This window comes from Sciurus vulgaris, assembly GCF_902686455.1.
Source record: "Sciurus vulgaris genome assembly, chromosome: X".
Lineage (NCBI taxonomy): Eukaryota > Metazoa > Chordata > Mammalia > Rodentia > Sciuridae > Sciurus > Sciurus vulgaris.
Window position 1 is genome coordinate 136607875 of NC_136471.1, and position 25790 is coordinate 136633664.

The following is a 25790-nucleotide window of genomic DNA, read 5'->3' on the forward strand; positions in this document are numbered from 1 at the left end:
TTTAACTGCCATGGACTTCAAACCTTCATTTGCAGGACTTTTGGAACATCAAGGGATCCCACAATTAATAAGGCATGGCCCCCACCATCCCAGGAGAAAGGTCAAAAGGAAAAGAACAAAATATACAAAAACTCTGATTTAAAAAAAAAAAAAAAAAGACTGAGTCATGGATTGTCAGTAATGCTCTCCGTGAGGCACGTGACTTTTCTCTAGTCTACACTTCCGCAGTAGGATCTAATACCACTCAGTCCTGTGTCCATTCGTGCATGCTGTTCATATCGCTTCCTGAGCCGGTCAGCTGAATGTCTAGTGCGTGCCCAGTTCCTGCTGCTTTAGGCCTTTGGAAAGGCATTAAAAAAAAAAAAAAAAAAAAAAAAAAAAAAAAAAAAAGGTCTGGGCATGTTGGTGGCATGCCTGTAATCTCAGTGAATCAGGAGGCTGAGGCAGGAGCACGCAAGTTGGAGGCCAGTCTGAGCAACTTGACGAGGCCCTCAGCGACTTGGCAAGGCCCTGTTTAGAAATAAAGAATAAAACGGGCTTGGGGATGCCGCTGGGTGATAGACCGCCTTTGGGTTCCTTCCCTGGCTTGGCAAAAATCAATGAATTAATAATTAAGAGGGTCTGGAACAAGGTCAGGGACCGTGGGTGATTCAGGAGCATGTCCACACGTGGGCAGGAAGACAGAAGGGAACTTTCTTGCGGTAGAGGCCTTAAAACACTAGCAAGAAGGAGCAACCCTGGGAGGGGACGGGTCTTTGACAAGGCAGCAGAGGCGAGACCCAGGGGGCTCTGGCTCAGAAGCACGAAGCCCTCCGTCTGCCCATGACTTCAGGCTGCGGTTTGCGGGATGACACCAACTCTCCAGGCCTCTCAGCTGGCAGAAGAAGGGATTGGTGGCAGCTGCAGGACCCTCGACCTATGCGTGCCTAACCTTCTGCAGTGAGAGAAACGAAGCAAGGCGGCCGCTCACAGATTCCGAGCGTGCAGGATCCACCAGATGGGCAGGAGCTGGGCTGCCGAGAACACGGGTTGTGTCGCAGTGCAGGGCGATGCTCAAGGCTCAGCTGACTTAAAGGCTGCAGAAGAGGATTCCCGAAGGCATTACTGGACCCCTGGACACTTGTCTCCACGTGTGGCAGAGCCGTAGAAGCAGGGGTACCTGGGAATCTGTCCACTTACCCTGTGGACGTCACCCCCCGGGTGTGGGGATTCCTTCCGCCCCGCGTTTCTAGCAGCCGCGAGGGCGACCCGCCCCCTTCCCCCCGCGGGACTCATTTCTAGCCTCCTTCTCCAGCCCCCGGGGCCGAGCGCTGGGTCCAGGGCGGGAATCTTCGGGGGCAGCCCAGGGCCACTTGGGTTCCTTGCACACCGCCAGCTGCTCTCTTGCGTCTGGGCTCCTTCCTCTCCCCCAGGTGGTCTCTGGCGCCGCGAGTCGCGGGCCGGACCGCCCCCCGCCTCTCTCTTTCTCAGGTGGCACCGCCTCGTCTGCGCCCCGGGCTCCGCGTCCCTTCCGCTCGCTCCAGAGTGGACGCCCTCCCAGATGCTCCGCAGCCCGGCCGGGCCCGGGTTTCTCTCCCGCTCGCTCCGGCGGCGCACCTCGGTCCCAGGCGCCCTGTGCTGGCCTCCCCAGCGGGAGCGGAGCCATTCCCGGGCTTTGGCAGGAGGGCTCCGGGCATGGGGGGAGGGCGGCGGGCGGCCGGAGGGCGTGGCGGCGGGTCTCACGTTGCAGCCCGGCCTGCGGCCCGCGGGATGCCGGCGGGGGCTGCCGGCTGCTGCCAGCACGCGGGCCGGAGGCGCGGCCAGAGCGAACGGGTCTCGCCCGGAGAAGCGCTCGCTCGCGTCGCATCGCGCGGATCCCTCTTTTTTCCTTTGAAAGGATTGAACCCGCTTCCCGCTCCGGCTCCGGGCCGCGCACACGTCCCCGCGCTCCCCGACCCGCGCCGCCCCCGGCCCGGGTCCGCGACGAGGACCGCCGCGTCCCGAGCAGTCCGCCGTTCGCCCGGCCGAGGTGGCGAGGCAGTGCCCACCCGGACCTGGCTGCCATGAAGAGGCCGGGCGAGGGCTGAGCGCGCAGCGGCGCGGCCAGGGGTCCCTTGGCTCAGGGGCCGGGCGCGCCGTCTCCCCGGGGTGGGGCAGGGTGGGGGTGGGCCCGAGGCGATGGACTCGGGGATAAAAGGGCGCGGCTGGCTCTGCCGCGCTGGGAAGGCGGAGGCACCTCGCCCCGGGCCCCCGGGAAGTGGCATGGCACCGGGCCGACTCCGCGGCGGTGACTATCGCGCGCCCCAGACCCGTGGATGCTCCCGGCTCACCCGCTCCCGCGTACCTCGGCTTCCCAAGGGCAGGTGAGGACCCGGGGTGACCCGGCGCGCGGGGGACGCTGGCTCTGCCCGCCGAGGGTAACAGAGCTGAGGGACCGGCGGAAAGACCCGGGCGCGAGGGTCAGAAGGCACAGCCAGCGGGTCCTGGCCCTGTCTAGGAGGGGTGTTGGGGGCAGATCCGACCCACGCCGGCTCTCTGTCCCTCCCTCTCTCTGGCCAGCGCGACACCCGTCCCTCCCTCTCCCAAGCAGCCCCCCACGCCCGTCTCCGCCGGGCTGCCAAAGGGATTTCTCGGTGAGGGCGCCTCTGTTCCTGCGATCACGGGGAAACGGCCGTCAGGGGCCCCTTTCCAAGTTCCTCTGGCTCGGCTTTCCCTTCCCCCCCCCCTGCCCTCTCCCTCCTCCTCCTCTCTCTTCCTGCGCAGTCCTCCCCTCCCCCCTCCGGTCCTTCCTCGCGGTCCTCCTCCTCCTCTCCGCTCTCCTCCCTTCTCCTCTTCCTCTGCCCCCACTACCTTTCTCCTCCTCCTTTTTCTCGCCCCTTTCTCTTCCTCCTCTCCCTCCTCCTCCTCCTCCTCCTCCCTCCTCCTCCTCCTCTCCCTCCTCCTCCTCCTCTCCTCCTCCTCCTCCTCCTCCTCCTCCTCCTCCTCTCCCTCCTTTTCCCCCAGACCTTTTCGGGAAGGGGACCAGACGAACGTCCCAGATGTGAACCGAGCTGTGCGGAAACCCAGCGAATCAGCGCCCGCGGGGAGATGGGTTGAGGCCGCGCCCCGGGCGGCTGGGACGCGCGGGGGCAACCCGCGCCGCCGGCTGGGCGAGACCGAGCGGGCCCTGGAAGCCGGCCAGGGGCGCAGAGCCTCCCGCCCGGACGCTCCAGGTTGCGGGCGCTGAACCAGGAGGACGCCGCCCCCAGCTTGCCTGGGATCCCCGGCTGCCCTGAGGGCTTTGCCAGCAGGGTAGCGGGGGACCCTAGGACTGGGGTTCCCGGGGGCGAGTCCCCCGGGGTAGAAGGAGCGGGCGGAGGCAGAGCAAAGAGGAGGGAGTCGCTTGAAGCGCTCGGGCCCGGTCCGCCCGCAGGCGCTGGGCGCGGGACGCTGGCCGGGATGCGCTCGGAGGAAGCCAACCGCGAGGTCTGGCGCCCAGGCCGGCGGGCGGGGAAGCCCGGGCGCCCCGCGGCGAGGAAATCCCCCTCGGCAAAGCTGCAGGAGCCGGTGGCTCCCAGCACTCGGCCGCGGAGCGCGTCTGGCTGGCGGAAAGCGCCGGTTCTCTGCGCGCAGCCGAAAGGCTGCAGGAGGACCGACTTCGAGGTGGTTCGGAGCCGGGGAAGCGCCGGGCTGTGGATGCGGCTCCCCAGGGGAGCGAGGGGGCTGGAGGGCGGGCGCGGCTTTCCGTCCCGGGCCGCCCTGTACCGTCCGCGCGCATCGCCTTTCTTAAGGAAACTGCATTCCGGCATTGGCAAAAATTCTAGAAGGCCAAGGCACGAAGGGAAAACCGAATCGCCGGTGTCCGAACGAGGTGGCTCGGCGATCTCACCTTTGTGGCGAGCGTTTCGCATTTTATCTCTTTACTTATTATTATTTTTTTAATTTCCTTGGACACGTCTGTTTGGTGGCACATACTTCACCAGGCAGTCCTTTCTCTATTTCAGGGTCGATTTTTACAGAGGTTCGCCCCAAGCTACCTCCCCAGTAAACCCCGATACCCCACCGTCCAGTGTAACCCACGGGTTTTCGCAAGAGAAAGTAACCGGCTTTGTTCCTCACGAATGACGTGACGGATCTCCTTCCCTTTTGTGCGTCTTTAAAAAGGTGTCATTAAAACTTTGAGGATTGTCACTGAAGGAAGACGATCCTTCTATTCAAAAATAACTTTTCTGTTGTTGTTGTTGTTTTGTTGTTTGTTTTTTTAATTCAAATACGTACCAGGTTCTGGGGACTCAGGAGACAGGAATGAGACTCGTTCCTATTTAATTTTTGCAAAAGCACCAATGCGTCGCCCCTGGGTCCCTTCCTCTCTTTTTCTTCTTTTTGCACAACCTGCTTGCAGAGAACAACACCGTCCGGTTCCCCCAAACGACCATCGAGGTCAAGAATGAAGGTTCTTTTCTACCGTCGCGATTAAAGAGAAGGTCGAAAGGTCGCGCGGCCTGGAAGTAAGCGCCTCTCCCTGTCTTCTTGCTCCGCAGGTGTCCCAGGACCACGCACCCGGACAAGATGCTGACGCAGGCGCACTGGGGGGCACTCTCCGTGGTGCTGATCCTGGCCTGGGGCCATCCGCCGGCCGCGCGGGCCTGCCCTCACCCCTGCGCCTGCTACGTGCCCAGCGAGGTCCACTGCACCTTCCGGTCCTTGGCTTCGGTTCCCGCTGGGATTTCTAAGCACGTGGAAAGAATCAACTTGGGGTTCGTACCACACTCTTGGCGCACGTGCGTCTTTATCCGGGTCCGCCCAGACCTGCGCGTCTCCCCGTCTCTTCCCGAGTGCAGTGTCTGTCTGTCTGTCTAGCGTGGCTTCTCTCCGTGTGCGTCGGGTAGAGGGGGTCATTTCTGAGTCCTCTCGACGCCTGCGTTCCAGCGACGCCCTGACTCTCTCCAGCCTTTGGCTACAAGGTCGGCAAAGTTCACTCAGAACTTTGCACGCTTTGGTTGGTGGAGCAAATTCCCAGAGAGCGGTGTCCTTAATTCTTTGTCCCTGGCAATGTCCGGGGCCACAGTTAAGGTGCCCGTTTATACAGAGAGACTTCAGAAAACGAAGATTACGTAGAACAGGAGGGATTGGGTGCTAGGACTCTGGCTAGAGGATGCCAAAGATGTGCTCTGTTTGCCTCTTGAAATTCAGCATGTGCTTTGGGTTTTAAGAAACAGGGTCGTCGGTTCCCATGGTGAAGTAAGATTTTTTTCTTTTAAAAAAAGGAGACTCCTTCAAAGTTTGTCTCAGCAAATGCAAGGCGCCGAGGAGAACCAGAAAACACCAACTGTTGCCCTCTCCTAGCCAGCAAGGTTGAGTTCTGCTCTTCTACCATGACAGATCGAATCCCTTCCAGGCCTTTCCTCCTTCCACCAAGGCTTGGCTAAGAGACTGGCCAGGAATGGACCTGGCTCCTGGGTACCATTCAACCCAATGCCAGTTTCTATCTTTATTTTATTTTTTTAGGGTGTACCAGGGATTGAACTCAGGGGTGCTCAACCCCTGAGCCACCTCCCCAGCCCTGTTTTGCATTTAATTAGAGACAGGGTCTCACTGAGTTGCTCAGGGCCTCTCTTTGGCTGAGGCTGGCTTTGAACTCACCGTCCTCCTGCCTCAGCCTCCCGAGCTGCTGATTATGACAGGCATAGGCCCCTCTCCTGACTGCTTCTTTCTTTATCAGAACCCTGATGAAATTCTCCAAGCAGAGTCAAGTTCTATAACTCTGATGCTCCTTCTAGCCCACGGTTGACCCCCTCATTGGGTTCCCCTGGCGGCAATTGCAATAATAAACTGATTCGACTTATTCACCACCAACAAGAAGAACCCAAAATCCCTTGAACGGGTATTTTTAGGCAGCGTGACTTGCGCAGTTTTTAATTTTTATTTAATCGCACATAGTTTACAGACCCAGAGGTCAGTCATCATGAATCACATGCAATTTTAAGAGGTGCCAATCTCGTGGATTTCTCCCACGAAACACATTAGCTCTTTTTTACTATCCTGTGAATGACACATTGAATTCATGTCTGATCAATGTCCCCCAGGGGGACTTTTTAGTAAAATGAACTGGCCAAAGTGACTTATTAAACATTAATAAATGGAGTTGGCATCTTGGTAGAGGGATATGCATCTATTACCTATCCATGGCATTCAGTAATTTTCTCCACACAACCTTAGGAAATTGTCCCGTTGGACTGTCTGAAGATCCATGCCCAGTGCCGCTCGCTCGCTGGGGAACTCAGTTTGGCTGGACCAAAGGAGAGAAGGGCAACACTGAAACGGGGTTCCCTTCTTACAGTCTGTCAAGGAACCAGCACCTCTTCCCGCGCTCGTGGGAGTAAAAGTTGCTCAGACCGCCAGGCAGCAGCCTGTCATCCCAGCAGCTCGGGAGGCTGAGGCAGGAGGACCTCAAGTAGGAGGCCAGGCAGCCTCAGCAACTTAGTGAGGCTCTAAGCAACTCAGCCAGACCCTGTCTCAAAATAAAATATTAAAAAGGGGCTGGGGAGGTGGCTCAGTGGTGAGGGCGTCCTTGGGTTCAATTCCTGGTACCTAAAAGAAAAGAAAAGAAAAACCAAGTGGCTGGAACAGATTTGGAAATGGAAGACTGTGTCCTGTGGTGATTCCAGCTCATAAGACGAAGCTGAGACTCAGTTTCCCTTCTTTCCTTTCCTCTCGGGGTGCTAGATGCTCTCTTGAGGAAAGGACTGTTCTTTCATGAATGGCTTTAGCACCTGGTGGCCTTGGCTGGGATGAGCCACCTCGTCCGTCAAGCCTGGCTCATGTTTGGAAGCACCTTCGGGGGGGGGGGGGCGGGGGTCTTAATAGGACCCCGGGAAATGCCCGGGATCGGGACCATGTCCTAGATCCAATTTCTGCTGGACTGAGGTGCAGGAGACTCGTGGGCTGTGTGGCGTGGCTGATGGGCACAGGGCCGATCAGAGAGGGCTGGGGAGGACAGACTGACCTCATGCATGCACCCCAAAGAGAAGGCTGATAATCGTACACGTGCTTTGGAGCCACTTCAAGGTCGTGTCGATACCTGTCCGGCTGTTGGCACCCAGTAGCGTCTGGGATGCTTTCCTAACTACCCATTTTAAACTGCACTATTTCATAAGCATGGAATGTAACCAGCCTCCAAATTAGAGCCCAGTTCCTGAAGGCTTTGTTTTAAGCATCCTGTAGTAAAGACCAGGAGTCGCAGTGCAAGTAAGATATAAACATGCTCCTTTTCCTATTGATGCCGATGCTATCTTGAGATGGATTTGTGTCACATGTTTAAAAAAAAGGGGGGGGGGGTGAGGAATCTGTCATCCCAGTGGCTCTGGAGGCTTAGGCAGGAGGATCACAATTTGAAAACCAGCTTCAGCAACTTAGCAAGGCCCTGAGCAACATAGCGAGACCCTGTCTCTAAACAAAATGTTTTTAAAAAGGGCTGGGGAGGTGGCTTCATAGTTGAGGGGCCCTGAGTTCAATCCAAAAAAGAAAAGAAAGAAAATCGAAATTCCGTCAGGCCTCAGTTCATTGCACAGGCATGTATGTTGATTCCCACTGGCTTGACTTTCATTGTGGATGAAGAAGCTGCTTTTTAAAATCACTCATGATCTCCCTGCATGCTTCTGAAAATGGATTTCCAAGTAGACCGTGAAGCCAGCCTTCTGCATGTTTTTGCAGATTCTGAGACAGAGGGAGACACGGCGTGATGCCTCACGCTGATAAAACTCGGGATCTGATTTATCTCTTGGCGGTTTGGAGAGAGAGCCAGGCTCTCAAGCAGAGCAGGCTCCCTGCCAGAGTCTTCGTGAAGCCTCTCCTTCCCCGCAGCTGTGTTTAGTGTTTGCAGTTGCTGTTGTTGCTCCCTGCTTGGAGAGCCTCAGACCTTTCCAGAAAAGGACTTTCCAAATATTTTTCTAAGAAACACACAGACCATCGTTCATCCAGGGCTGGTTCTGCATGCTCTTAAAGATGCATCCCCCCCGCCCCGGCCCCCGGATCACAAGACCAGTTTGCATGACCTCTTTCTGGACCTTCTCAATGGCCCATATTCATCTTTCAAAACTAATTTTCCTACTGGGCACAGTGGCATATGCCTGTCATCCCTGAGGCTGGGGAGCCTGGGGCAGGAGGATCACAAGTTGGAGGCCAGCCTCAGCAACTCAGCGAGACCCTGTCTCTAAATAAAAGATAAAAAGGGCTGGGGATGTAGCTCAGTGGTTAAGCACCCCTAGGTCCAATCGCTAGTACCAAATAAATACATCATCGTTTTGCTTTTGATTCTTGTCTGTGACACGATCTTGCATCTGGTGTCCAACCTTTTCTGAGCTCGCTATGCATGCAGTCAGTGCCAATCAGTGGCTGATAAATGTACTCCAGCACATTGACCAAGTGGCTTCTACGTTACAGAACTGGGTTCCTGCCAGGCTTATATCAGCCTTCTGTCAGTTTCTCTCTAAGTGCCATCTGGAATTTCGTGCTCGCTCTAAGGACGATGCAAAGATGATCCACGTGCATCCTCCGGGGCCGAGCGGGAAGAAGACTCTTCGGCACTGATACTTGGTATCTGGCCACCTTCCCGTCCTGTGCACCTTGGCTGCCCCTAGAGGCTCGATGTCCAGTTGCACCTGGCCGTCTTGCACGGCAGGAGCAGGACGTGGTATTCCACCCATGTTCTCCAATGGGCCGAGCCCGTCAAATCCTTTCTGCCCCAGTTGCTCTGAGAGAAACCTGATTCCCCCATCCCTGCGCTCCGTCTCCGTGTTACATCCTACGCCTTCTGTTTCCAGTCCGGCCTCTTTCTCCTGCACTCTCCTCTCTGGCTGCATGGTCTCGTCTACTACGCCCAGGGCTTTGCTCTGGTAGCCAAAGTCCCCTGGAGGTGCATCTGGGGTCTCCAAGATGCTTCTGCTTCTCCTTTGAGCACGTGCAGGAACTTGCCACCAGCCACTGTTGCTACTGCCCTCGCCCTGGGGGCAGACGCCAGCATCCCTCCGTCCACCTCAGCATCCTCCGGGTCTCCTCCTTCTCCTGCCTCCCTCTCATGCTTTCTGCACGGTGACCACGGGGCCACGCCTTCCTGAAAGCCCTCCATTCGCTTCCATTTGCACTTGGAATGAAGAAAACACTCCTTCCCGTCACCTCTGAGCTCTTAGAGAGCATGAGGTGACCCGTCCACCCCGTCAGCACCGCCTATGCCTCCTCCGTGGCTGACTGATCTCAGACACATCCAGTGGTCCAAGCAGGGAAAGGGCTCTGGATGCTGGCGTGCGTCCTCCTGAGTGAGCTCCCCACCCCGGACAGGCTGGTGGTGAAGTCCTAGGTAATGATCAGCCAGGAGGCAGCCAGCACGCAGGCCCGACCCAGAGGCAGACCTGCGCCTGTCCAGCTCAGCACCGTTGACCTGAGGGACAGGTGTGCTATTTGAGATAGGGTGGCTCTTTGCTGCCCAGGGCTGTCCTGTTATTTGTAGGGTTTCAGGAGATCCCTGATGTGATGCTTGAGGTGGATGCTAGTGGTGGACCCCTTCTGAGACTGGGACCGAACACAATGTCTCCAGATATTTCCGTGTGTGCCCCAGGGGGCCAGCCTATTCCTATTTGAGAATCACTTTGATAGACAGATAGATGGTAGAGAGATAGGTTGATATGGAAATAGATGATAAATAGATACAGGATGGATGACAGATCAGAGGAATGGATGGGTGGGTGGATGGGTGGGTGGATGGGTAGATGGATGGATGGGTGGATGGGTAGATGGATGGATGGGTGGATGGGTAGATGGATGGATGGGTGGATGGATGGATGGATGTGTGGGTGGATGGATGGGTGGATGGATGGGTGCGTGGATGGATGGATGGATGGGTGGGTGGATGGATGGATGGGTGGGTGGATGGATGGATGGATGGATGGATGGGTGGGTGGGTGGGTGCATGGATGGATGGATGGATGGGTGGGTGGATGGATGGATGGATGGATGGATGGATGGATGTGTGGGTGGATGGATGGATGGATGGATGGATGGATGGATGGATGGATGGGTGGGTGGATGGATGGGTAGATGGATGGGTGGATGGATGGGTGGGTGGATGGATGGATGGATGGATGGGTGGATGGATGTATGGGTGGATGGATGGATGGATGGATGGGTGGATGGATGGATGGGTGGATGGATGTATGGATGGATGGATGGGTGGGTGGATGGATGGATGGATGGGTGGATGGATGGGTGGATGGGTGGATGGGTGGGTGGATGGATGGATGGATGGATGGGTGGGTGGGTGGATGGATGGATGGATGGATGGATGGATGGATGGATGGGTGGATGGATGGGTGGATGGGTGGATGGGTGGGTGGATGGATGGATGGATGGATGGGTGGGTGGATGGATGGATGGATGGGTGGATGGATGGGTGGATGGATGGGTGGGTGGATGGATGGATGGGTGGGTGGATGGATGGGTGGGTGGATGGATCGGTGGATGGATGGATGGATGGGTGGGTGGGTGAGTGGATGGATGGGTAGATGGATGGGTGGATGGATGGATGAATGGAAGGATGGATGGATGGATGAGAATATGGACAGATGGATGATAATGAATGGATGGATAGATGGATGGGAGGATGGATGGATGCAAAGAGAGACAGATGGGTGAGTAATGGAAGGATGGATGGATGGGTGGAGATAGATACTTCTGTGCTAAGGCCACATTTCCAAGACCTTGATGCTATCGATGTTTGAGACTCTCATCATCCACTCTACACGATCATGACACCTAACAGCATCCAGGCATGTCCAGATGTGCCCCGGTGGGAATTGCCCAGTTACCACACCCTCGTTAGACAACTCAGATTTGGACAATTCAAGTAAAAGTGTCAGAAACATGGAACCACCCTGGGCAAGACCCCAGAGCAGAGAGATGGCTGACAGCAGCTGAGTCATAGGCAAGTGTCCCACAGGACGCTGGGCTGAAATCATATGGCCAAGACCAAGTGGAGAAAGATTTCATATCTGTCAGTAAAAGTCGGCATCTGGACACATCGATCGAAGAAAGAGAATGAATTTCCCCCTGGTGAATCGTGTTCCTAGAGGTACAGGGCTATGGGGTGGGTCTTTAGAGTAGCACCCCACCAAAAATAAAATAAAATAAAATAAAAGGTCTTGCAGAACCAAGAAACCTAGTATTGAATAGAATGGAGGGGATCCCGGTGGCTCTCACCACTAGGCTTTCCTTCAGGGAAAACTTCAAGCAATAATCGAGGGAAATTTAAGCAACGTTTTTCTCCTTGGTTCCCATTTCTACCAGCCCTGCAGCTGGTTTGCAGAACCAACCATAGCCTGACATCAGGTACAAAGTGAATCTGTAAATTGCCTTTTTATTTTTTAAAGGTCAAAGTCAAATAACATCAGACTCAGTCCTCCAGGTGTGTAGTTGAGTGACTGCTGGTACATTGGTACAGTCATGGCTCCAGCCACCGAGTTCCAAATATTTCCATCATCCCCCAAGAACTCGGTACCCATGAAGCTGGGTTCTCCCTTCTGCTCTCCTCAAGCCCCCCCAGTGCGTTTTCTGTCTCTCTGAGTTTAACAGGTTTGGGAGCCTCACCCGAATGGGGTCTTAGGACAGCTGACCTTTGCTGCCAGGTGTCAGTGTGACCTGGTTCTGAGGTTCATCCGCCGGGCAACTCGGCCCGGGCTCCGCTCCGTATCCCGGTGCATCTGCTGCAATGATCTGGCCAGAAGCAGATTTGGAAAGTGGACGAGGAGAGTCATGGGCGAGGTTCCCCTTGTGCAGAAGGCGTCTCTAGAACATTACTGTCGACTCAGGTCACTTGGGACAGGTGGGCATCTCAGCATGCTTCACGGTTGATAGTCTTCTCCACGAAATTCCTTAGCACCAAGTGATCCTGAAGTTGGTTTTTTTGGTGGGCGGACAGACCGGGGACTGAACTCAGGGGCGCTCGACCCCTGAGCCACCTCCCCAGCCCTATTTTGTATTTTATTGAGAGGCAGGGTCTCATCGATTTGCTTAGGGCCTCGCTTTGGCTGAGGCTGGCTTTGAACTCGCCATCCTCCTGCCTCAGCCTCCCCATCTGCCAGGATGACGCACAGGCCGGTTGCTGGATGATCTCACGCTGCTAGCTCGCGTGCGCTTGCATTTACATGCAAAGAAAGAAAGAACGTAAGAGATGTTTCCTTAACCAAGAAAAGGGCTACTTAGGACGGCTAGGCGGTCCTGCACTTGGCCCCTGAGGTGTTTCCGAGGAGAACCCGAAGGACGGAAGCGCGAAGCCCTGTCATTTTTATTGCGTGACGTTTTGTTTCCGCTTTGACGAATCTGAAGCGCTTGGCTGCAGAGGATTTGCTCTGCTGCTTCTCTCAGGCGCGCACCACTCGGTGGCTATTTTTCTGCTCCTGCTAACTCTAGCTTTGTGTCTCTTTTGCTGTCAAGTCTCCTCCCGTCTCCCGGGCTCTCCTTGGCCAGGAGGCAGAGTCCACTCCAGCCAGCGATCCCGGGCCTCCAGGGCCCGTGGCCGCCCCTGCCGGACTACAGACGTTACGTCATTGTCCCATACCGTCTCCTGCAGGGAGACACATCAGGGCCATTCCTAGTGGGCAGCCGGGAGCCAGAGCAAAATGCAAGTTCTTTCCAGAGTGCCCTGTCTCCTCTGACCCGGCACCGTGCAGACCTAGAACGCGGGACCCCAAATTCTCCCCCCGTCTGCAGAAATTAGCTCCCATCTTGCAGTTTTTAACCCACATAAGAGGGTCCTTGCTATTCGGATCGAGAAAGGAGTTTTGCATGTATCTTTATCTTTGCAACATTATTATAATCGTAATAATTATTCTGGTACCAGGGATTGATCCCAGGGGTGCTTACCTGCTGAGCCACATCCCCAGCCCTTCTTATTTTTTATTTTTATTTATTCATTTATTTATTTGCAGTGCTGGGGATTGAACCCAGGGCCTTGTGCATTTGAGGAAAGCACTCGACCAACTGAGCTACCTCCCCAGTGCTATTTCTTTTATTTTGAGAGACGGTCTTGTTAAGTTGCTGAGGGTTTCACCAAGTTAAGACTGGCCTTCATCTTGCCATCTTCCTGTCTCAGCCTCCTGAGCCGCTGGGATGCCAGGTGTGCACCCCCAAGCCTGGCTTGCAGCATTATCTTTGGGGAGTTCTGCACCGTGATGCAGCCCTTTTGAGCTCAGCACGTAAACAACGGCATTTTTTTGCTTCTCCCAACTCGGTTAGTGAAGTCCGAGTGCACGGAGAAGCCTCCGTCCTGTGGGATCTTAATTTCACCCATAGCGATGGTGCATTGTGGGTAACATTCCTAGGAAGTGTGAGTTTCCCCTTCTGTAAAATGGGCATGTCCCGGTTGGATTTTGGTGGGGTTTTTTAAGTCCTGATTGAACAGGACCAGAGGCCACCTGCAACACGGGATGTAGACTTTGGAACTGGACGTCCCGTGACTATCCCCCTTCCTTGTCTCTGTGTCTGTGGTCTGTGTTGGGATCCTACAGGGTTCCCTGTGGCAGGTGGGGACCTGCTGAGCCTTTCTGCTCTGTAAGACTGGGGGACACAAGGCAGAAAGCAACCCACAGAGAGACTCCTTCATCCCGCCCCAGAGCATAAGCATTGTGGACCAAAGAGCTCTGAGTGTGTGCTCAGTTCTGAGTGTGTGCTCAGCTCTGAGTGGGTGCTCAGCCCTGAGTGCGTGCTCAGCCCTGAGTGGGTGCTCAGCTCTGAGTGCGTGCTCAGCTCTGAGTGCGTGCTCAGCCCTGAGTGGGTGCTCAGCCCTGAGTGCGTGCTCAGCCCTGAGTGGGTGCTCAGCCCTGAGTGCGTGCTCAGCTCTGAGTGCGTGCTCAGCCCTGAGTGGGTGCTCAGCTCTGAGTGCATGCTCAGCCCTGAGTGCGTGCTCAGCCCTGAGTGGGTGCTCAGCCCTGAGTGCTTGCTCAGCTGTGATGCGTGCTCAGCTCTGAGTGGGTGCTCAGCTCTGAGTGCGTGCTCGGCTCTGAGCGCGTGCTCAGCTCTGAGCGTGCGCTCGTTAACTTTTGCCCTCATGTCTGTCAGAGAGAGCAGGGCTCAGTGAGCAGGAGCAGGGACTGGGAGGGATCCTAACATTGGTCTGTGGACGACCCAGCTCAAAATGAAAATCGGGCAATGGAAGCATCTTGCACTACATTCCCCCATGTCCCCTTTTGGCTCCGTGTGACATCACCCTGCTAAGTTGACTGGCGTTTCATTCCGCGTGTTGGGCTTGGCGTGACAGGGTCTTACTGAAAGCGAGGCAGTCGTAAGTCGGTGGTTGGTTTAGAGAGTTCACAGCCATCGAGATCATGCTGCGGAGGGTATTTCCTGCACTCGGGACCTGATAGCTTGAAGGTGTCACCTTAGAGAATAACACACCCAGCCCGGCGTTCCTATCGGCTTGGAAATTTGGGTCTGGATTTGGGCACCTTTGAAGTGACAGGTGGACAGGTCCTGTGCGGGGTGAGCTCGTCACCCGCCTGTCTTTGGGCTGTGTTTCCTCGGATTCCCGGGTCAACAGAAGCAACCGAGGAGGCCAGACTCCACGTGTTCTCTCTCCAGGAAACACACCTGTTAGGATGCGGCCCGCCAATCAGACCCAGCTACTTCGTAACTGCTGCCCTGGGACCCAGTTGGGCAGTTGCTGTACGCTCTGGCTAGCTCCTCACTAAGTTACTGAGGCTGGCCTCCAATTTGCCATCCTCCCGCCTCAGCCTCCCAAGCTGCCGGGATGACAGGTTTGGCCCTCCACAGACCCATTCTTGCTAGCTCTGTGCCGATCATTATTTTTAATTTCTTATTTGTTCTAATTAGTTGTGCACGGCAGTAGACCGCATTTCTGCAATCATTATTATTATTACCAGTTTAATGGAAGAGACTCATGGGGAACCCTGAGTCGCGCCAGGAGCTACTGCTCCGCTGACCCCTTGGGCATGTTCCAGGCGACGTTCCTGGTGCGGACTCCGCAGCGGAGCGGTGATAAACATGCTGTCGTGCCTTTTCACACCCGGGAGACGGACGGGACCAGACCTCGCTCTGCTCGCGAGGAGCCCGGGAACCCCGTCCCACCAGGGAAGCTAGCGCCTCCGCTCATGCTAACCGCCGCCCTCCTGTCGGGCAGGTTCAACAGCATCCAGGCCCTGTCGGAATCGTCCTTCGCCGGCCTCACCAAGCTGGAGCTGCTCATGATCCACGGAAACGACATCCCGAGCATCCCCGACGGGGCTTTGCGAGACCTCAGCTCTCTGCAGGTAAACCCGGGCCTCCGAGTCCGCCTGTGAAGAAGGGAAACTGTAATTCTCCCCTAAGGGTCGAGGACGTGCTAGTTGTTGACCTGAGACGCGAGCCTCATGTCCTCAGGTTCCCGCCCTTTGAGCTGGTTTCTATTCTTGGCTGTAAAAAAAAAAAAAAAAAAAAAATTTAAACTGGAAATTGAACCCAGGGGTGCTTAACCACTGAGCCACACCCCCAGCCCTTTTTTATTTTTTATTGAGAGACAGGGTCTCGCTAAGTTGCATAAGATCTCGCTAAGTTGCTGAGGCTGGCCTCCAGCTTGCCATCCTCCTGCCTCAGCCTCCCGAGTTGCTAGGATGACAGCTGTGTGCCACCAGGCTTTGACTTTTTAAATTATAAACCAGATTTTCTGTGTGTGTGTGTGTGTGTGATACTGGGGATTGAACCCAGGGACGCTTGACCACTGAGCAACCTCCCTAGCCCTGTTTAGCTTTTATTTAAAGACAGGGTCTCACTGAGTTGCCTTGTGCCTTGCCAAGTTGCTGAGGCTGGCCTCCAGCTTGCCATCCTCCTGCCTCAGCCTCCAGAGTTGCTAGGATGACAGGTGTGTGCCACCAGGCTTTGGCTTTTTAAATTATAAACAAGATTTTTTTTTTTTTTTTTTTTTGGTGGAACTGGGGATTGAACCCAGGGATGTTGACCACTGAGCCACGTCCCCAGCCCTGTTTTGTATTTTATTTAGAGACAGGGTCTCACTGAGATGCTTAGGTCCTGGCTAAGTGGCTTAAGTCCTTGATAAGTATCCGAGGCTGGCCTCCAACTTTCCATCCTCCTGCCTCAGCCTCCGGAGCCCCCAGGACGGCTGGCCTGGCTGTAAAGCAGACTTCTTTCTATTCACCCACCGTCCTCTCTCGTCTCTGGCCCTCTCCCGACAGGTGTTCAAATTCAGCTACAACAAAGTGCGCGTGCTCAGCAGGCAGACACTGCAGGGCCTCTCGGCCTTGCTGCGCCTGCACCTGGACCACAACCAGATCGAGTTCATCCACCCGCGGGCCTTCCAGGGCCTGCTCTCGCTGCGGCTCCTGCACCTGGAGGGCAACCTGCTGCACCAGCTGCACCCGGACACCTTCTCCACCTTCGTGCTGCTGGACCACTTCCGGCTGTCCACCGTCAGGCACCTCTACCTGGCTGAGAACGCCCTCCGCCGGCTGCCCGACGGGCTGCTGCAGGCGCTGCCCCTGCTGGAGAACCTGTCCTTGCACGGAAACCCCTGGGCCTGCGACTGCAGAGCCACCTGGCTCCACGGCTGGGGCTCCGCATCCAGAGGTGAGCACGGGCCAGACTACGGAGAGGCCACGGCCTCTGGACCTCCCGCACTCCTGGGCGCGGGTGTCACGGGCACTCGCCCGGCCCGCTGGGCAGCTCAGCGGGCGCCATGGAGCAGCTCGGGCATGTCCGACCCCACCCAGGGCTGCGGGGGAGGCCAGTGCGCTCACTTGGCCTCGAGAAAGAGAGGCCGAAATTGCTCCTTGCTTCATCCACGGCCAGTGAGCGGCTGGGGAAGCAGCGCGGGCCACAGGTTCACGGCGGGAAGCGGGGAGAGGCCAGTCTGGGACCAGATATAAACCCCATGGAGCCAGGGACAGGATATAGTCCCCAAGGAGCCAGGGACAGGATATAGTCCCCAAGGAGCCAGGGACGGGATATAGTCCCCATGGAGCCAGGGACGGGATACAGTCCCCAAGGAGCCAGGGACGGGATACAGTCCCCAAGGAGCCAGGGATGGGACACAGTCCCCAAGGAGCCAGGGACGGGACACAGTCCCCAAGGAGCCAGGGACGGGACACAGTCCCCATGGAGCCAGGGACGGGACACAGTCCCCAAGGAGCCAGGGACGGGACACAGTCCCCAAGGAGCCAGGGACGGGACACAGTCCCCATGGAGCCAGGGACGGGACACAGTCCCCAAGGAGCCAGGGACGGGACACAGTCCCCAAGGAGCCAGGGACGGGACACAGTCCCCATGGAGCCAGGGACGGGACACAGTCCCCAAGGAGCCAGGGACGGGACACAGTCCCCAAGGAGCCAGGGACGGGATATAGTCCCCAAGGAGCCAGGGACAGGACATACTCCCCAAGGGATGTCCCCAGTGATCCAGCTCCTCCAGCCACACCCCACCTGCCTACAGTCACCACGGAGTTACTCCATTCAAGTGGATTAATCCAGTAAGATGAGGTCACAGCAGCCTGCACCGTGGTCAGTAAAACCATGAAGTTCCAATGGGCCAGAGTCACCTCTGCCATTATGGAGAGGTTCTGAGTGTGTGCCCACGTTTGCCTGTGTGTACACGCGCATGGACACATACCGTGGTGTGTGCTAGTGTGAATTTGCACACGCACATGCGTGTTTCTGCATGAGCACAGTGGTTTTCCACGTGACGTTGAAACAGACTCATTTAAAGGTGCTCATTGTTTGAAAGTCACACAGAAAAGTGTCCTTGGGGAAAGCAAACGCAAACAGAGAGCGGTCAGTGGGGAGGTCCCGATGCTGCACTGTGACTGGCTCATTCCCAATGCAAACAGACAGGAAGGAGCAGATTCCCGGGGGGCTATCGAAACGTGCTGCCTCCCCGGCTAGTCTCCCCGATTGCTGGCATCTGTTATGGATGCAGAAAAGGCAGGAGAAGCCTGAGTCTGCAGCTGGGGAGTGAGCAGTCTTGCTCCGTAGACCTCAGCTCGGGAGGCTTTGTAGTGTCTGCACAGACGTGTCGGGGATGCAATTGGGCGTGGAGCTCGGAGAATGTGTTTGGACAGGGGACGGGCATATGGGAGTCATCTGTGGCTGGGGGGCGGTAATGGAAGCCATGCACGGGGGCTGAGCCTCCTCCTCCCTGTGGCTCAGCCAGGAGGAAGAGGGTGGGGACCCCAGAGTGGATTCTACTGGGAAAGAGTTGGGCGGGGAAAGAGGACCAGTGACCAAGCTCAAGGAGTGGCTGGGAAGGAAATGCAGAGAGATTTTAGAGGCCAGAATCCAAGAGGAGAACGGGAGCTCAAGTTGCACACTGTAAAAATGGAAATGAGATCCAGGCAGCAAGGGAGGAGAACGTCAGGCCAGAGCTGGTAGAGGCTCCTCTGCAAAGCTGACCCTTCACCTGGAAATACTCTCCTGGGCCTCCCTCCTTTACGGAGCTTCTTGTGGACTTTCACAGAAGGTCAACTGGAAAAAATAATGTGTATTATTCACTAAGCAAAGTCTGTTCCGAAGCAGAAAGTGCACACTCTAAAAATCCAGGAAAATGTCATTTAAAAAAATGCACTGTCTGCATCAGCTTTTCCAGGACTGTGGCCAAAAGACCTGACAAGAACAACTGTAGAGGAGGAAAAGATTGTTTGGGGCTCATAGTTTCAGAGGTTCAGTCCATGGTTGGCAGACTCCATGGCTCTGGCCCAAGGTGAGGCAGAACAAAATGGCGGAAGGGCCTGGAGGAGGAGAGCAGCTCAGGACGTGGCACCAGGGACAAAGGCAGGCGCCCAGTGACCTACTTCCTCCAGCCACACCCCACCTGCCTTGAGTTACCACCTGGTTTATTTTGGTTCATAACTTCAAAGGTTCATCCATGGTTGGCCAACTCCATGGCTCTGGTCCAAGGTGAGGCAGAACAAAATGGCGGAAGGGCCTGGAGGAAGACAGCAGCTCAGAGCATGGCACCAGGAAGCAGAGAGAGAGAGAAAGAGAGAGAGGAGGCAGGGACAGGATATAGTCCCCACTGGCACACCCCAGTGACCCACCTCCTCCAGCTACACCCCACTTACCTATGGTCACCACCCAGTCAGTACATTCAAGTGGATCAATCCACTTATTAGATTACAGCTCTCGTAAACCAATCATTTCTCCTCTGAACCTTCTTACATGATCTCACACGTGAGCTTCTGGGGACACCTCACATCTAAACCACAGCACACGTAAGCCAGTAACATCTGTGCCATCACGCAGTAATCTGTGCTGTGCGAGATGATGCACACTGTCTTTTATACATCTGATGGGTTGATGCACAACAGTGTCAACGCATGAATGATGTGTCTCTGTCAGATGTTCCCATGGTTACAGCATCGCTAGGCATGGGGATTTCTTACCTCCATGATAATCTTTGGGGACCAACATCACGTATGTCCCTCAGGGTCCCAAACCTCATGATAGGTGGCATGACCACCATGAGAAGACCCAGTGAGTGAGAACATGGGGTGCTAGAACTGAGTCTTGGAATGGAGGCAGCCATGGAAGCCAGCCTCCCATGCAGATGGGAGTCCATCATGGCTGGAACCTTTGTCTGATGAGAAGCACCGTCTTTACTGCCCAACTTCCATGCAAAACCCGGCGCACTGATGAGAAGCGCTGTCTTTACTGTCCAACTTCCGTGCAGAACCCAGCGCTCTGATGAGAAGCGCTGTCTTTACTGACCAACTTCCGTGCAGAACCCAGAGCTCTGATGAGAAGCGCTGTCTTTACTGTCCAACTTCCGTGCAGAACCCAGCGCTCTGATGAGAAGCGCTGTCTTTACTGTCCAACTTCCGTGCAGAACCCAGCGCTCTGATGAGAAGCGCTGTCTTTACTGTCCAGCTTCTGTGCAGAACCCGGAGCTCTTGCTGTTCTCCTGCACTTACTGGGTGTTTGCTTGCTTCTCTGTTGCAGGGGTTCTCAAGTGCAAGAAGGACAAAGCCTACGAAGGTGGTCAGCTGTGTGCCACCTGTTCCAGCCCCAGGAAGCTCCTGAAGCAGGAGATCCTCAAGCTGACCAATGTCGCCTGCCTCAAGCCCACCATCGAGTCCCCTCTGAGACAGAACCGGAGCCACCTGGAGGAGGAGGATGAGGAGGAGCAGGAACCGGAGGAAGCTGGCGATCCCCAGAGAGCTCTAGAAGGCTCCGAGTCCCCACCGTGGAACATCTCTTTGAATATGACCGACGAGCATCGGAACATGGTGCTTCTGCTGTGTGACATCAAGAAGCCCAGGGGTCTGCATGGCCTGCAGCTGAACCAGACGGATCCCCCGGAGATCGACGTCAATGCCACGCTGGCCCTGGACCTCGAGTGTCCCATGACCAGAGAGAACTACGAGAAGCTGTGGAAGCTGATCGCCTACTACAGCGAGGTGCCCGTCAAGCTGCACCGTGAGCTGGCGCTCAGCGGGGACCCCGCCATCGGCTACCAGTACCGGCAGGACTCCGACGCCGAGGCCCTGTACTACACCGGCGTCCGCGCCCAAATTCTGGCGGAACCAGAGTGGGTCATGCAGCCGTCCATCGAGATCCAGCTGAACCGACGGCAGAGTACGGCCAAGAAGGTCCTGCTCTCCTTCTACGCCCAGTATTCGCAGACAGTGTCCCCCAAAGACACCAGGCAGGCTCGGAGCAGAGGCTGGGTCATGATCGAGCCAGACGAGGCCACATCGAGTGCTCAAACCATCTTGGAAGGGGGCCAGTGTCAGCTGAGCTGCAACGTCAAGGCCTCTGAGAGTCCGTCCATCTTCTGGGTGCTTCCCGACGGCTCCGTCCTGAAGGCGCCCATGGAGGACCAGGAGGGCAGGCTCTCCGTGCTCAGTGGTGGGCAGCTGAGGATGCAATCCATGGAGCCGTCGGACTCGGGGCTGTACCAGTGTGTGGCTCGGGTGAGGGACGAAGTCGCCCGAACGGCCTACCGGGTGCTGGTGGTGGCCGCTGCCAATCAGCCCCTGGAGAGAGAGACAGTGAGCATTGACAAGGGCCCCGGGGACTCGGTCATGCTACCATGCAGTACCCTGGCCGTCCCCGAAGCCCACGTTACTTGGATCCTTCCAAACAGAAGAATGGTCAGCGCTGCGGCCAACACATCCCACGCGTACGTGCTGGCCGATGGGTCGCTGTCCATCCCCAAGCTCCAGGTGGGTGACGGTGGTTACTACAGATGCGTGGCCATCAACCAGCAGGGAGCCGACCAGTACACGGTGGGCGTCACGGTGAGTAGGAACGGGCCCGGCAGGTCCTCCAAGAGGGGCAGACGTCCGGCCGCCAAAGCTCTCTCCAGAGTCAGGGGAGATGTCGTGGAGGACGAAGGAGGATCGGGGACAGGAGAGGAAGGAGAGTCCTCAAGGAGAGGTCCCCACCCAGAGGACCCACAGGCGGCCATGAAGACCAGGGACGAGGCTTCCCCGGGAGACAAGAAGGTCAAGAAAGGACGCCGGAAACTCAAGCTCTGGAAGCATCCGGAGAAGGAGCCCGAGGCCAACATGGCGGAGGGCCGCCGAGTGTTCGAATCCCGGCGCCGGGTCAACGTGGAGAACAAGCAGATCAACCCGGAGCGCTGGGCGGACATCTTGGCCAGAGTGCGGGGCAAGAATCTCCCGAAAGTCACAGAAGGACCCCGGGTCCTGGACACCAGCACGTCCGCACCCCTGAGTGCAGAAGGGACGTCTCCTTCTCCCGCCGTTTCTCCCCCGTCTGTGTCCCCGGCGCAGACGGCAGCCAGCGACGAGGGCTCCTCGGAAGACACGTCTCCGTTCGTTGAAGGAGAGCAGGGATCCAGTGCCGTCTCCCCAGCCGGGACGGGACCGGGGCCGACCCCCAATGGCGTTGCTCTTGCAGGGCCCCAGGTCACCGGGGTCCCTCTGGAAGAAGACGCGCTCGAGGAGGACTCGGCGGGGAGGACTGAGGACCTGGCCCCCACCCAGGTGGACGCGGGGTGGGTGGCGGCTACCACCCCACAGCCTGAGCCTCCCGAGTCGCCTGCTGCTCCGCAGACCTCAGCCTCGGTCTCCGGAGAGCCTGCGGAGGAAGAGGCCGTGACCGAGCCGTGGTCCGCGGCAGAAGAGGCTGTGTCCCTGCCGCAGCGCACAGCAGGGGAGGACGAGCCTCCCCTGGAGGCAGCCTCTCTGGCCGACTCTGAGATCCTGCGAGTCTTCCATCGGGATCCGGGGACGAGTTCAGACCCTAGGGCGTGGAGCATCACTCCCCGCGTCCCTCCCACGCCCACCGGGTGGGTGGCCGACCCCGGTCCATCCGAGTCGCTGGGAGAGCCGGGTGACCCGGCCCTGTCACCTCCTCAGGGGCCCAGGGACAGTCCCCACCTGGAGAAGAGCCACCTGAAAGCCCCACGTCCTCCACTGACTGAGCAGGACCCGGAGGAGACGTCTCAAGCTCCAGACCCCCGACCCTCCATTCTGCCCGACCCCACGCCGGCAGCCCCGAGCCGCCACTCTCCGTCCGCGCAGCCCGGGGAGACCACACCTGGCGCTCGGCTGGACCAGGGCACCATGGTGGTGGCCGCGACCACACCAAGTCACGAGAGCACTTCGCCATGGGGGACGGCCACTCCTAGAAGGAGGCCCGGAGGGCGGAGGAGAGCGCGTCCTCACAAGCTCCGCCATCGGCACAGGCAGACCCCAACCTCCACCCCGGCCTCCACGGAGAGGCCAGCGACTCCATCGGCTCGCACCCCCGGGACAAAGGCTCCCAAGCCAGAGGAGGGCGCCCCGGTCCCCACCTCCTGGGCCGGTGGCACGGTGGGCACCCCCAAGACGTGGGACCTGGAGAAGGATCCGGAGCCGGTATCCAAGGGAACCCCGCGGAGGAAAAACGGGAAGAGGCTGAACAAGCATCGGTCCTCCACTTCCACACCGCGCTCCCCGGCGCCTGCGTCCACGCCCAGCCCCGCTCCGGACGCCGGACAGGAACGCGTCACCAGGCCCAGCAGGGAAACCGCGTCGTCGTCTGCAACGGTTCCGCTGAAAACCGGGGACCCCTACACCTCGAAATCAGCTTCGCCTGGTGACGGAGGCCAGGAGACGATTCCAGCCACACACACGCCGGCCTCGGACGGAAGAGAAACGACGGATCACGGAGTCACCGAGGTGGACGGCCATGCGGCTGACCCCTCCGTCCCCGGCGCACCTTCCACGGGCGTCTCGCCGACGTCTGCTGCCTGGGTTTCCACACTGCGGGGTTTCACGGGAGGGTCTCCTCCTCCGAGCCTCCCCGTGGCCTCCAGTTGGAGTCCCCCCGGGACGCTGCAGACGGACGCGATGGTCACTGATCTGGGGGGAGACCACACAGATCCGCCCTTGGCCAAAGAGCCGGGAGACGTGGACTCCGCTCCTGCATCTTCGGCTTCTTCTCGGGTCTCTACGCCTTCCCAGCTGGAGGAGGTCGCTGGAGCCTCAACCGCCGTCTCGGACGTCAAGGTGGACTGGCCTTCAAGTCGGGCAGAAGCCACCCTCGGTGGTCAGGGCCAGGGTGACGCCACGCTGGGCCAGGGGCCTTCCCAGAAGCCCACCTCGAGCCCTGCCCGCTGGCAGGAGGGGACATCTCCATCCCCGACCACCATGGCCGCAGCGTGGGGACCGGCCACCGCCAAACCCACGCTCCTCAGCCTGAGGACATCTCCAGCACCCACGGAGGACGAGGACCAGGTTCTCCTGAACTCTGTGGGGCGTCCCGGAACCCAAGGACCCCGGGCGGACAATGAGGGAACGCAGCTGCCGTGGAGACCCCCCGAGCGGTCCACCCCCTCTTCCCACCAGGACGGGGGGAAGCCGTCCCCACCACAGGACCTGGGGACGGACGCGTCTGGCGGCAGGAACAGGGGCAGCCCCTTCCCTGCTCCAGAGGGTCCTGCTTGGCGTGGGACGGGCCACCGTCCTCAGCCCCCGGCCGGAGACCCCACCCAACCTACCGCACCGCCCGTGACCACGCAGAGCAGCTCGCACTCGGCCACCGTCCAGCCGTCTGGCCACTCGGCCCACAAGCTGGGAGCAACTGCGTTGCCTTCCAGGGTCTGGCCGGAGGACGGACGCTTCCCGGCCCCAGGACTGCCCGGCAGCCGGCTTCCCATCCCGTCCCACCCGCCTGGCACGCCGGCCAACCAGGGAACGGGCGGCTCCAGCCTGTCCGGAAGTAACAGCGTCCCCGAGCCCCGGAGTCCCATCGCCGAGCGTCCGAAGTGGCAGGCGCCTCCTCACCCGCTGGGCAGGCTCCCTTTCTTCACCGACAGGACGCTCTCTTCCCCGCCGCCGAGGGTCACCCTCAAGCCTCAGACGTCCACCTTCCCCGCCCCAGTGACCAGAGGGAGGCAAGTGGACCCCGGTCCCTACCACAGGGGGCGCCCGCAGGGCACCGTCCAGGTGGACTTGGGTCCACCTGCGCCACCTGTGCCGCGTCCTCCCCGGACCACAGCTGCGCCTCCGACCCACCTGCGGAACACGCCCCCCGTCCTGTCCACCCGCGGCTCCGTCCCCTGGGCGACCTCGTCCACTCAGGCTTCCGGAAGCTTCCCCCAGAGCAGCTCCAAGCTCTTGGCCGGGGGACCAGCGACTTCCAAATTCTGGATGCTGGGGGAGAAGCCCCAGATCGTCACCAAGTCTCCACAGACCGTGTCCGTCACCGCCGAGACGGACGTCGCGTTCCCGTGTGAGGCCACCGGGAAACCCAAGCCCTTCATCACCTGGACGAAGGTCTCCACAGGTAAGGGAGGCCCCCAGGACCTGGCCTTAGCCCGTCCACCGGGCAGGGGAGCCGGGAAGGAGAACCGGGTGGTGCTCAGGGCGGCAGGGAAGCGTGGCCTCGGTCCTCTGCACAGGGACGATCCCAGCTCTGAGATAGTCTGAGGGTCCCCTGGCCCTCGGCAGGAGGGTCCAGCAGGGCCCACGCAGGGTCAGAGCAGGACGGAGGCTATACCCGAAAACCCCTTCATCCATCCACCAGCTTGCAGGGCGCACAGGCCACGCTGCGTCTGAGCTGAGCGGTCACTGATCTGCACCTAGAGTCCAGCTGTGGATGCTTCGCTCCAGGTCCCAGAGCCTGGTGGCTTAAATAGCAGATTGATCCTCTACAGTCCTGGAGGCTGGAGGCCCGAGGTCCAGGCGTGGGCAGGGCTGGCTCCTCCCCAGGCCTGGCTCCTGGGCTGGCAGACGCCGTCTTCTCCCTGGGTCCTCACGGGGTCGTCCCTCTGTGTGCGTCTGTGTCCTCACCTCCTCTTCTACCAGGACCCCATCCTGTGGGGTCAGGGCCACCCTGGAACCTCACTGCACCTCAGTCACCTCTGTAAAGACCCCTCTCCACACACAGGCATGTCCCAAGGTCCTGGGGTCAGGGCCACCTGGGAACCTCACTGCACCTCAGTCACCTCTGTAAAGACCCCTCTCCACACACAGGCATGTCCCAAGGTCCTGGGGTCAGGGCCACCCTGGGGACCTCACTGCACCTCCATCACCTCTGTAAAGACCCCTCTCCACACACAGGCATGTCCCAAGGTCCTGGGGTCAGGGCCACCCTGGGGACCTCACTGCACCTCAGTCACCTCTGTAAAGACCCCTCTCCACACACAGGCATGTCCCAAGGTCCTGGGGTCAGGGCCACCCTGGGGACCTCACTGCCCCTCAGTCACCTCTGTAAAGACCCCTCTCCACACACAGGCATGTCCCAAGGTCCTGGGGTCAGGGCCACCCTGGGGACCTCACTGCACCTCAGTCACCTCTGTAAAGACCCCTCTCCACACACAGGCATGTCCCA

At 58.2% G+C, this 25790-nt stretch overlaps 1 protein-coding gene across 2 annotated transcripts in view; it reads left to right on the plus strand.

Annotated features, from left to right (window-relative positions):
- Nucleotides 1–2279: 2279 nt before the first annotated feature.
- MXRA5 (matrix remodeling associated 5) overlaps nt 2280–25790 on the plus strand; it is a 34246-nt gene continuing 10735 nt past the window's right edge. For both annotated transcript variants that reach the window (XR_013761041.1, XM_079123112.1), the window contains exons 1-5: nt 2280–2342; nt 4500–4715; nt 15143–15272; nt 16191–16581; nt 19944–24743. Coding sequence is in view for 1 of the 2 variants with exons in the window: in XM_079123112.1 (XP_078979238.1) it covers nt 4528–4715; nt 15143–15272; nt 16191–16581; nt 19944–24743 (5509 nt within the window). In the remaining variant the exon portion in view is untranslated. The remainder of the gene's footprint in view (nt 2343–4499; nt 4716–15142; nt 15273–16190; nt 16582–19943; nt 24744–25790) is intronic.